The sequence below is a fragment of the Cupressus sempervirens genome, chromosome 9 (assembly GCF_028749045.1).
Source record: "Cupressus sempervirens isolate cs-2001-9-10 chromosome 9, ASM2874904v1, whole genome shotgun sequence".
NCBI classification, from domain to species: Eukaryota; Viridiplantae; Streptophyta; class Pinopsida; order Cupressales; family Cupressaceae; genus Cupressus; species Cupressus sempervirens.
The window spans coordinates 576,464,832-576,477,653 of NC_143126.1; the positions used below are offsets into that span (position 1 = coordinate 576,464,832).

Sequence of the window (12,822 nt, forward strand, 5' to 3'; positions counted from 1 at the left end):
TCAATTACTATGGTTGAAGAAATTGTGGAAGAGGTAACCATCTGAGATGACTCTGCACATCCTATAAAAGGAGTGGGGACCTGTAACATCAAATTAATTCTGGCATTACTATCCAACAGTCAACTATAAGATGTATTGTTTGTACCAGGAATTAAAAGGAATCTAGTATCTATATCTGCCCTAGAAGATAATTGATACAAAGTCATTTTCATGAATGGAAAAGAATTGGCATGGCCAAACAATGGTACTTTCAAAAGGCTAAAACAATAGGTGTAAGAATGGATACTTATACAAACTCTACATTGAGTCAAACAAGCACTCATTCATGAAACTAATGACTCCAATGAAATCTGGCATAGAAGATTAGGACATATACATTTTCAAGCTCTAACATCTATGGAAAAATTAGTAACAGGACTTCCCAAACTAAACACAATCCATAATGGAACATGTAAGGGCTGTGCATTAGAGAAGAACACTAAAGGATCCTTCCAAAATAGTCTAAGCAAAACTGAAAATGTATTGGAGCTAGTCCACTCACATTTATGTGGACCTATATCAACTCCATCAATGGGAGGGTCTCTATACTATGTAATTTTTGTGGATGACTTCTCTAGAAAGACCTGGATCTACTTCCTGAAATGGAAAGAGTCAGAAGAGATCTTTAAGAAATTCAAAGAATTCAAGGTCCTAACAGAAAACTCATTTGGAAAGAAAGTTAAAACCCTGAGAACTGACAATGGGAAAGAATTCACTTCCGAAATCTTTGGAGAATTTTGTATTAATGTTGGGGTTAAGAGGGAGTTCGCTGTACCCTATAATCCTCAACAAAATAGGGTAGGTGAGAGGAAAAACAAAACTGTTGTGGAAGCTGCAAAATCAATGATGTATGACCAAAATCTTGATACTTTTTTTTGGGTAGAAGCGTCAACAACAACTGTCTACATACAAAATAGAGTCCTCACTCACATCTTGATAATAAAAGAATAGAAGAGGCCTTTACAGGATGAAACTTGATATAAGCCATCTTAGGATATTTGGATGTCCTTTGTACATATATGAACCTAAAGAGAAAAGGAAAAAATTAGGACCTTCCTGGAGAAAAGAGATTTTTGTAGGCTATAGTGAAACTTCTAAAGGCTACAGAATATACCTACTTGATCAAGGCCTACTATGGCTGATAGAGTTGTCGCATTCGAGGAAGACATTGCCTTTAAAAGGTCTAAGATCTTAGATCAATTAGAAATTCAAGACTCTTTTGAGAATACAGAGGAAGAACCTAATTTTGGGACTCAGAGGGAGTAACAAGAAAACCCTAGTGAAAACCATACTAGTCCTGAGATTTAGAGGGAGCAAAAAACTTTGCTGCACCAAAAGTCACTTTTAGAGAGAGTGAGAGGCCTAATATATTATCAAACTACGTGACAGTAATGAACGAGACTTCAAATTCAAAGCCTACTAGTGTAATTGAAGCTCTTAAACACAAAGTATGGAAAGATGCCATGACAAAAGACTATCAATCCATTCTAAAAAATGATGTGTGGGATATAGTACCTAAACCTAAAGGGAAATCTATTGTTTCCTCTAAATGGCTTAGTTACTGATTCGATATACAAATCCAATTCAGGCACGTGAATTGGATCCGTGGATTTGTGATTTTTTTTCTCAATTAGGATTCATGGAGGATTCGTGAATATATATATGTATATTTCTCTTAGTTTTTAGTATATATAATGCATAGAAGGGTCATTTTCGGATTAGATAGCAAAAAAAATATTTAAAAGGTCATATTAAATAACTTAGACCCACTTAAAATCGTCAATCCTTGAGGATTCGAGCTGGATCCTTGAGGATTTGTGCCTAGATTCGTGCAGATCCGGGCAAGATCCTTGTTTTACACAGTGGATTCGGTGAATCTAGACGAATCCATGGACAAATCCACTGTGTAAAACAAGGATCCTGCCCGGATCTGCATGAATCTAGGCATGAATCAAGATCCAAATTGGATCCGAATCCAGATTCGGCCTCTAAGGCACGAGTTCGATAACGAAGCTAAATGGCTCTGCAAAATGAAGCATGCTGTAGACAACATTATAGAGAAGCATAAGGCATGTCTTGTTGCAAGAGGTTTCTCACAGGAGGGAATTGGTTACAGCGAGACATTTGTAGTAGTTGCTAGATATACGTCTGTTAGAGGGGTTATAGCCATTGCTGCAACAAAGGTCTTGAAGATACACGAGATGCATGTAAAGACAATATTCCTGAATGGGACTATCGAAGAGGAAGTCTATCTAGAACAACTTGATAGTTTTGTGATTGATGATGTAGGATCCCATGTACGCAAATTGAAGAAAGCTCTGTATGGACTTAAATAGGCTCCTAGAGCCTGCTATGAGAGAATTGATAGATACCTTATAGGACTAGGTTTTTGTAAGAATGAAGCTGATCCAAATCTCTAATTTAAAGTTATTAAAGGTGACATGTTGATATTAATTCTATATGTTAATGACCTACTAATTACAGGAGATGATAACCTAATTGCTCAATGCAAGAAGGATTTGGTTTTAGAATTTGATATGAAGGATCTGGGTCTACTACACAACTTTTTGATATTGGAAGTTTAACAAAAACTTGATGGTATCCTTTTAAATCAAGGAAAGTCTACTGTTGACATTCTGAAAAGGTTTAGAATGCTAAACTGTAGGCCTATGTCCTCACCCATGGAAACAAACTTACAAAAGTTGAAAGTAGTAGCAACTGAATCCAAATTTGTAGAAACTACTCTATATAGACAAATCATTAGATCCTTTATGTACTTGGTTAACACACGATCAAACATTTGCTATGTAATGAATGCCTTGAGTCAGTTAATGTGTGAATCATGTGAAATACACATTGTTGCTGCTAAACACAATGAGGTAGCTACAGGGTACTATTGGATATGGACTCAAATATAAGAATGTTGATCTAGACTTACATGGATACTTAGATTCTTACTGGGCTGGAAGTGAGATTGATCGAAAGAGCATGTCTAGATGTTGTTTTTGTTTGGATCAGCCATGATCTCTTGGATAAGTGGGAAGCAGTCTTTTGTAGCACAATGTTCCATTAAAGCCGAATACATTGCAGCCACCATGGGAGCTAGAGAAGTAGTATGGCTTAGAAAATTGATTGTGGGATTGTTCGGAAAGTTCTTGAAACCTACTACTATTCTTGTGACAATCGAAGTTGCATCAGGCGCTTAGTTAATCCTATTTTTCATGAGGGATATGGTTGAAAGGAAAGCAATTTAGTTGGAATATATTTGTATAAATGATCAAACAACATATATCCTCACCAAGCCTCTCTCTAGAGTCAAAGTGGAACACCTCAGAAAGAAACTTGGTATGGTTGAATGTAATTAATTGAGACTAAATCTCAAAATTTGTTCTTTTTTACTAACATATATATATATATATATATATATATATATATATATATATATATATATATATATAAGATGTTTAATGTGTAAACTCTTTTGTCATATATGTGACTATGACTTTATGGGCCTCACTTGTGTATATTAATGATAGGTGATGATCTTTTTGATAATATACACTTGTATTCAACATTGTAAGGTGATGACTTTACAATGTCTACTATCATGCTGACTTGATAGCTAATATCTCTCGGACTAATTGATTGATATCATGCTGACTTGATATCTATTGCAGATCAATTTGGTCTTAATGAGATAATCACGGTGGACATTATGTGACGTATTGTCCGTGGACATGCCATGACATGTTATGGTAGACACCATGCGACGTGATGGTAGTGCACATACTAGGACATACAAGTATCATGCTGACTTGATATTATGTGTACTCCTGGATATCATGTGCTAGGTGATATCTAAAACCATTCATACTTGGTTGCGTTCCCTAGCTAAGAGGGAGTGTTAAATTTGGTAGCATTGGTTAGTAAGTCTATAAAAATCTGATGACTCATACATGTATATTAGTTCACTTTGTCAACTGGTATACATGCATATGTACAAAAATTATATATATAAAACCAACATCTACTCCTTTCATCAGTGATCTGACTGAAGACGTTTTCCAGGTATGAAACCCTGAATCATCTTTGAAATCGATCAAGCATTATTATTATGCATTGCCTTATATATTGATTGATCTACATTAGTTATTTAAACTATCACTAATTATGATTGGTGTATATTAGTTTGTTTGCCAAAACTCCTGATTAGGATTGGGACTAATAACTAATCAGATCGAAATGTGATGCCTCCTATTTATCAATAGTCTTGACTGCCCTTTCAACGGGCTATATATGTGGATATAGTTGCAAGAGATAGAACTATCGAAAACATAAATAGTTCTTATACCTGCAATTGGATATCAGAAGAACCAAGAGCATTAACTTCCAAATTTAATTCCTCAAGTCTGAATATTAACTTTGGGACTGTGATCGCTTATGCCTGCAAGAGAGGATAATAAAATCAGTATTCTGTAAGTGAGTAAATTACAGTCTGTGACAAAGTTTACCAGTGAATTTACATAAAATATTTTGCACTTTATTCATAAAAAGCTATTTTGGACTTAAAACTGGAATCTGTTTGAAACAACCTGACCACTAATGGTGCCCGAGTCTTGCAGACCAATTGGGAATTCCTTCTTAAAACTTGGAATCCACCATAAAAGTAGGAAACTGTCCCCAAACGCTTGCAATTGCTCAAGACGGATCCTGCTCTAGTCCATGGTCCTCTGGGTGATCAACTAGTCATTTGCTAGACCTCCCTAAAAAACAAGTGCCTTCCTAAAATATAGGACATTTGAAATGGTTTGTACAGCCCTTGGAAAGCTCCATGATCCTCTAAATGAGTCCTCTAACCATACTGTTGATCTACAGGGACTCGAATGATAGGTCAGCTCTGCCAATTGCTGATCAATTTAGTGAGAGAACCTTAAAACTTCCATAAATAGAATGGGGTTAATTGAACTTAAAATAATTATACTCAGGGACCCATAAATGACTCATCTAAGGATAATGTGAGGCATAGTTCATTCTCAAGTATCGCAATACAGTTAGAGACATACAAAAGGAGTTGAGGTATACTGGTTTTTTATAGTGTATGCTTATTTCCAGGTTTAATATATTACAAAGTAATTGGTAAATACTTGCTTGATATTAACAGAGGTTGAAAGGTCAATATATACAAAAGAATGAGATGATGTTTCCTTAGGAAACTATCGTAAGGAATAGAAACATTTTATTTTAGAGAAAGCAAAAAACGAAAGCAAACTAAAGCTTAAGATATTTACAAGAGATAACCATTAACTAATAATAGACGACTTATCTATTATTGTAATACCCTCCCTTAATGGTTAATCTATCTAACACACCAAGCTGTCCTTTGAATTTGACAAACTTATCAGGACCAAGAGGCTTGATGAGAATATCTGCAGTCTGATCTGTGGTAGGAACATACTGCTAATCTATAGTCCCATTTTCAACCAGCTATCGTATGTAATGACAATGAACATCCACATGCTTGGTTTGTTCATGGAAGACTAGATTTCGTGCTAACTTGATAATGCCTTCGTTATCAACAAACAGAGTAGTAGGTCCGGCTGGTGAAAATTTGCATATCCCCAGGCATCCGACGAAGCCAAACAGCTTCACATCCTGCCTTAACAGTCCCTCTGTATTCAGCCTTTGTAAAAGAGAGAGAAACTGCCTGCTACTTCTTGCTGGTCCATGTGATTGCAGCGGATCCCAAATTGAACACATACCCAGATGTTGATTTTTTATTATCAACAAAACTAGCCCAATTTGAATCTGTGAACCCATTGAGTTTAGGATTGGAACTTCGAGAGTACAAAATTCCATAATCTGAAGTGCCTTTCACATAACGAAACACACTTTTCTGCCATCCAGTGATTAGCCTTAGGAGCTGTCATAAAGCGTTAAATATAGCTGACTGCGAAGATGATATCAGGCCTAGTAGCAGAGAGGTAAATGAGGCTGCCTACTAGTTGCCTGTATGTAGTATCATCAACGGAAGGAGAATTAGAGTTGGCTGATAACTTGAGACCTTTCTCCATAGGCGTAATTGCAGGTTTGCAATTCTACATTCGGAATTTGTCTAACAGGGCCCTGGCATATTTGGACTGAGAGATGAATATACCAAAAGACTATTTGCCAAACTTCAACAGCTAAGTAATAATGCATGAGCCCAAGGTTAGTCATATCAAAAGATTGGCATAAATTTTGTTTGATTCCCTGAATCAAAGATGCCAAACTGCCAGTGAGGATCAAATCATCCACATAAATAACCAGAAGGATGATGTCACTGTTAGTAGTCTTGATGTACAGATTTGAGTTTGAAGAACTCCTCTTGAAGCCTTGATCATTGAGGTACTTATCAATCTTGATGTACCATGCCCGAGGGGCCTGCTTCAAGCCATAGAGAGCTTTTACCAATCTGAGAACCTGATGGTCTTTACCAACAACCTTAAAACCAAGAGGCTATGTCATGTAGACCTCTTCATGAAGATCACCATTCAGGAAAGCACTCTTGATGTCCATCTGATGGACCTTCCAGCCAAAATGTGCTGCCACGGCTAAGACTAATTTGATGGTGCTCATCTTTGCAGTAGGAGCAAAAGTCTCCTCATAATCAATGCCCTGACGCTGAGAAAAGCCCTTCGCCACTAAACGAGCTTTGTACTTGTCTAAAGTACCATCTGATTTGTATTTGATTTTGTAGACCCATTTGCAGCCAATGGGCTTCTTCCCTGGTGGAAGATCAGAAAGGACCTAGGTGTTGTTCTTTAGCAGGCTTTGGTGTTCAGATGTCATGGCCTGATCCCACTCTGGAATTCGTCTAGCCTCGGAATATGTTTGAGGTTCAACACACTGTGAATGTTGGCCATAAGAGCAAAGGTATCAGAATCTATAGTTTTGCTCTTTTTCTAAGCAATTCTTCCATTAATGAGCTCATCATCACAAAGGTCAACAAGTGTCTTAGCCCACCACTTAGGCTGGATAGGAGATTGACCAACAGTTGTACTAGGAGATGCTTGATCAACAAGATCCTCATCAGAAGACGCTGGATCAAACTCAGGTGAAGCATCTATGAAGCGAGGTGATCCTGCAGGAGAAGCCGAAGGTGTTTGTAGAGGTATTACTGAAATAATTGGTGCTGCAGGAGCTACAGGAGCCCTCCCATCAGGTGGACCTAATGGAAGCCGAACTCCCAAATCATGAGCCTGCATAGGCTGGTCTACTGGATCAGGAATAGGAGAAATAGGCATGAATGGTCCTCGCTGCTCATCAAAGATTACATCACGACTGTAGATGAGACCAGATGTCTCAACATCGATCAGGCGGAAGATTGCTATATCCAACATGCATGAGTTTCTAACTTTTGGCATCCAACTTGGTGCGTGATGTATCAGGGATCCAAACAAGAGCAAGAAAGCCAAAAACCTTTAGGTGTCTGATTTTGGGCTTGCGACCTGACTAGGCCTCTTTTGGAGTTTTATCTTTGACCGCTATTGTGGGTGATCGGTTCAATACATAAACTGTAGTGTTAACTACTTCTGCCCAAAACTGCTTCGAAACATGTTTGTATTCGAGCATGGAATGAGCCATCTTGGTGATTGTCCTGTTTCGATGTTCAACTACACTGCTCTGTTGTGGTGTGTGGGGTGTGGTTAACTGGTGTTTGATGCCATGTGTATCCAAGAAGTTGGAAAAAGCATTAGAACAAAATTCCCCCCCATTGTCTGATCTAAAGAGTAATAATAGATTTCCTAGACTCTTTTTCAACTAAGGGTTTAAACTTCTGAAATACAATAAATGCATTTGATTTCTTTTTAAGGAAATACACCCACATTTTTCTACTGAAATCATCTACAATCAACGGAAAATACTTGGATCCAAGAACATAAGGAGTGGCCATAGGGCCACAGATATTAGCACGAACAAGCGGAAGTACCTAAGAAGCTCGCCAAGAATTGCCACTGGTGAAAGGTGTGCGGTGTTGCTTCCCAGCCTGACATGCATCACAAACTCCAAGGTGTTGAGTTTGAATCTCTGGCAAGCCAAGAACAAACTCATCCCGAGCAAGCTGTGAGAGATAATGCACATTTAAGTGCCCATATCGCTGATGCCAAAGTGTGCTGATAGAATATCGCCGAGCAGCCATAGCTAAGTCTTGAGAATCACCAAAATTAGAAAGTCTGAAAAGACCATGATCCTCAAGACCTACTGCAACAGTAGACTTAGTTGTCTGATTAGTGATGGTGCACTAATGTGAACTAAAGGTGACTGCCAAGTGTGGAGAATGTCACAACAACTAACTGACTGAGAGTAGATTTAGTTTCATCCTTTGAATGTAGTATACATCAAGGAATATGAGATTCCTCCCAACAGACTGAATTTGAATGTTGCCTTTACTGACAACGGTGTACTCTTCTCCACCACCAAAAAAAAAAGTCTGAATAAGGCTGGTAGTCAGTAAACCACTCTCTGCGGTGAGTGAAATGACTAGAGGTACCTGAATCAATGTACCAGGCAGACGACTTCCCATGATCTGCAGGTCTTTTAGTCATGAAGGCATAAAAGGCAGATTCCACTTGCTCAGTGTGCTTTGCACTGTTAGCTTTGGGCTGCGAACCTGACTCCTTAGACTGTACAGCTAATCGTTTCCGACATTCAACTTTCATGTGACCAAACTTGTGGTAGTAGTTGCATTGAATGTTCTTCTTTCTGGAACCATCTGATGCTGGAGTAGAAGACTTTTGCTGAGATGGTTGCTGAAACTTGCCCTTATCCTTTTGAAAGGATTTCGCAGCAAAGGCCTTCTCGGTGGAGGTGGAACTAGAGCTGCTATTGAACTGTTGTTTCCACCGATCTTGCTGAAGCAGTAGGGTGTAGAGATCAGTGAACTTCAGATCAAAACTAGTAGATGTGATGTTAAGAGTTTTGATAAAATGCTCATATGATTTTCGTAAACTCCAAAGAGTGATAACCACAATATCCTCTTCCTCCATTTTGTGACCGATGGCAAGTAGCTGATCACGGATTTCCTGAATCCGATTCAGATGCGCCTGGAGCGTGGTGCACTCATCCATGACAATAGAAAACAATGTTTTTCAGAAAGAAGGCTCGACTTTTATAAGAAGTATCATGAAGACCTTTGAGATGTGTTTGATTTCGACAGTTGTCTTGCCGGATGGAATCTAAGAAAGCTGATCATTAGCTACAGATAATTTGAGAAGCATCACTGCCTCTTGATTATTCAGATCCCATGTATCTTGATCAGGACCTGGAGAAGTTGGACGCTTCATAACACCCATAACAAGTTGATCGGTGTTCCGATATTTAAAAATTGCGATGATGCGTTGCTTCTAGGTTCCATAATTGCAACCATTAAATTTGGAGTTATGCTCGAGCAGAATATTTGTCAAAGATGCCATGGCACATTTTCCAATAAAAAATTGTGAAAATTTGTGAAGGCATGTTCTTCGAGTCAAAAATACAGAAGACAAAGAAGAATTAGAGAGTGACCTTAAAGAGAGCTCGAAAAACCCAGAAGGAATATGTTGTCGTTTTCTGGATCCGCTGTCTTGAAAATTGAGGCACAAAAAACGAGGCATCCAGAAAAAACGGATAACAACCTAGTTGAGCTCTTGAAAAACCCACCAAGAATCTACAATCAAAATTTTTTCCCGAGGTCAAAAACTAGGGTTTCGAAGAAAACCGTAGGCGACAGCTATGGTGGTCAATGGTTGCAGAAAAACGACGGATTTCTGAGAAAGTAACACTTGAAAATGGAAGGTATGCTATCAAAGAGGGTTGTGAATGCTGGATTCAACAAAAAACGACACTGCAACAGTGATTTCGGCATACAAAAGATGCGTTTTCTGCAAACGTTTTGCGGCTTTAGAAAAAGCTGGGTTCTGAAAAAAATGCGGGTTTTGTGTTTTTTTTAAAAAAATGGCAGTGATTTGCAGATATAGACTGACCATGGAAGCCACGATTTTCATCAAACGCAGAGGCGTGACTCTGAAGGACCATACAATCCGTGGTAAAAAATACCAGTAAAAAACGTGATTTGTAGAGGATGTTGGGCAAAAGAAATTGTGATTTCTAGATGCTAGTTGAGCATGGTAAAAAACGACCATGATTTTCATGTGATTTGCAAACCTGAGTTTGGAATTTCTCCAGCCAAAAAACCCTAGGCAAGGTTTTGGAGAAAATAGCTGAAATAATTTTGGAAAAATTCAAACAAATAATTTCAAGAAGAAATTATAAGAAAAATTTAAGTATTTAGCTCTGATACCATATTACGAGGTAATTGGTAAATACTTGCTTGATATTAATAGAGACCAAAAGGTCAATATATACAAAAGAATGAGACGATGTTTCCTTAGGAAACGATCGTAAAGAATAGGAACATTCTATTCTATAGAAAGTGAAAAACGAAAGCAAACTAAAGCTTAAGATATTTACAAGAGATAACCATTAACTAATAATAGACGACTTATCTATTATTGTAATATAATATAGATACCTTCTTGTTGCTTTAAAAGCAATATCTATTTGGAATGGTGATTGCTTTCTTAGTTTTAATGAGTAAATTGATTTTTATTATATTTTGTGAATTTTACAACGATGATTGAAACATTCATTTCTTATCTGTTGTCAAGGTTTGCATATTGTTCTTCTTTAGTTCCAAAGCCAAACCTCTTTTAAACTTGAAAATGTGAAGAAGTTATACTTTTTAATGTGTTATATTTTTGCACTTGCTGTGTTTTGGTTTTCATTCATACTTAGTGTATTAGCTCGTTTAATGCTCCTTTCATTCTTAGAATGATTAATCTTAGCTTGCATTGTGTTTAATAACATCTTTATGGACATGCAGTATTTCTTTATTTGATTTTTTTATGTTGGCTCTTACAAATAAAATTTCCAGGTCAATGCAGCACTATTTGCTGCAGGTTGTCTATGTGAGTTCTCAAGATGTTTTTCATCAATTGTTTTGAAGAAAGTTATTCAAATGGTAAATGCAATGAGGACCATACCTGAATCAAAGGTTGAAGCCATAAACCTATTTGCGAAGATGGTTCACTCTCCTACCCTTGCATGTGCAGCACAAGAGGTTTTTTCTTTCCCTTTTTAATTTAATAAAAAACTGTATAAGCACTGTTAATTGATTAAACATTAAATTTAGATTTCTGTTGTTATGTAAAGCTTCTTGTGCCAAGAGTAGTTGAGAGTTGGAACTGCATAAACATCAGGAAAATCATTTTTTAGATATACATGGTTTTTCTATTTTTTCTACATGGAATTCTATAGTAAGCAAAAGATGTTAAAGCTGTTTGAGGTTATTGTTGAAATACTAATTTGGTGTATGAGGCTCCTTGAGATATTTTCCATTTACCTTAGTAAATTATATGAGGATTTATTAAGGGGCCCTAGCACCATGTACTACCACAAGGAATAAGTTATACAAAAAACTAGAAGCTTCTATGAACCCAAAAAGAAGATCATTGGTAACTCATGATAAATTGTGAAATCTTGGTTCTTGCTGTTGTCGGTAAAAACTATAGCCGATTGGTAGAGTTGTATCCGAAAGGTCGCGTGATGGTTGAGTCAACCTTTTGGGAAGTATATGTACATCGTCCAAATGACTTGAAGGAGCATCATTGTAATTGGAGTTGCATTTCTGCTTATATGAATAAAGTCTCTGTTCCGTGTTACATCTTAATCTATTAATGCGATAAGTATTTGTTTACCTTGTACAGTAAACATTTGGTGCCGTTGCCAGTCGAACTTGGTATACAAGAGGTGTTACAAAGATTAATGCCGAATCTGCTCAATAAAGATAGGAATAAAATAAAAGACAAGGATAATATACACACAACACGGGAAGCACTAATCCTAACACGACAGGCGGAAGAAAGCAAAAGTTTCAACAACTTACCGACGAGCACCGAGGGGGTGAAGGAGCACGGGCCGAGGGAGTGCATTCACCTAGTAGACCGAGGAGTGCCGAGGACTTGCTTGAGGAAACGTGACATAGATTAAATTTGGTAGAAGAGACAAGGGAGTTCCTAAACATGTATACGCCAAGGGTAGAGAGTTCGAATGGAAGGGAAGGAACCCGCATGGCTCGAGGTGCTGAAGTAGCACGGGCGTGGGGTGAACTCTTCGTTCCTGATACACCCGACAAATAGATACAAGTAGAGAATCGAACAACTTCGCTTGAAGAAGATCTCTTTACGCCGAATAGAGCAGTTGTCCATAGTAAGGCGGTTGTCTGAAGTAGCGTGGTTGTGCAGAACAACGCAAGTACTCAGAACAATGTAGGTACTCAGAGCAATGCGGGTACTTAGAACAACACGAGTACACAGAACAACACGGGTGCGCAACAAGTACCATAGATTCAAAAGAAATTAACAGTGGCAGGAGCAAAGGAAAAACTACCGAAGTTTAATGGCGATGGGACGACCGATCCAGTCAAACATTGTAAAACATGTGAGACAATCTAGATGGTGAACAGTGTAACGGACCGGGATGACTGGGTCCGACAGTTTTCGGTGACCCTATGGGGTGTAGCACTTGATTGGTTTTCGAATGCCAATCTGCAGAAGTTAACTTTATGGCCGGACGTCAAGAAAGAAATCATAGCAGAGTTTTGACTATTGAGGGATGATATTGAGATAGTAGCGAAAATCTACAATAGTAAGTAGGGAAAGAATGAAACAATCCGCATATATGCAAGGAGGATGAATGAGCTGGTAG

At 37.9% G+C, this 12,822-nt stretch overlaps 1 protein-coding gene across 3 annotated transcripts in view; it reads left to right on the forward strand.

Annotated features, from left to right (window-relative positions):
* Positions 1 to 12,822, forward strand: part of EMB1895 (ARM repeat superfamily protein) — a 234,797-nt gene that overhangs the window by 74,869 nt on the left and 147,106 nt on the right. For all 3 annotated transcript variants that reach the window (XM_089801186.1, XM_089801187.1, XM_089801184.1), the window contains exon 3: positions 10,991 to 11,176. In XM_089801186.1, the coding sequence (XP_089657312.1) occupies positions 10,991 to 11,176 (186 nt within the window). The remainder of the gene's footprint in view (positions 1 to 10,990; positions 11,177 to 12,822) is intronic.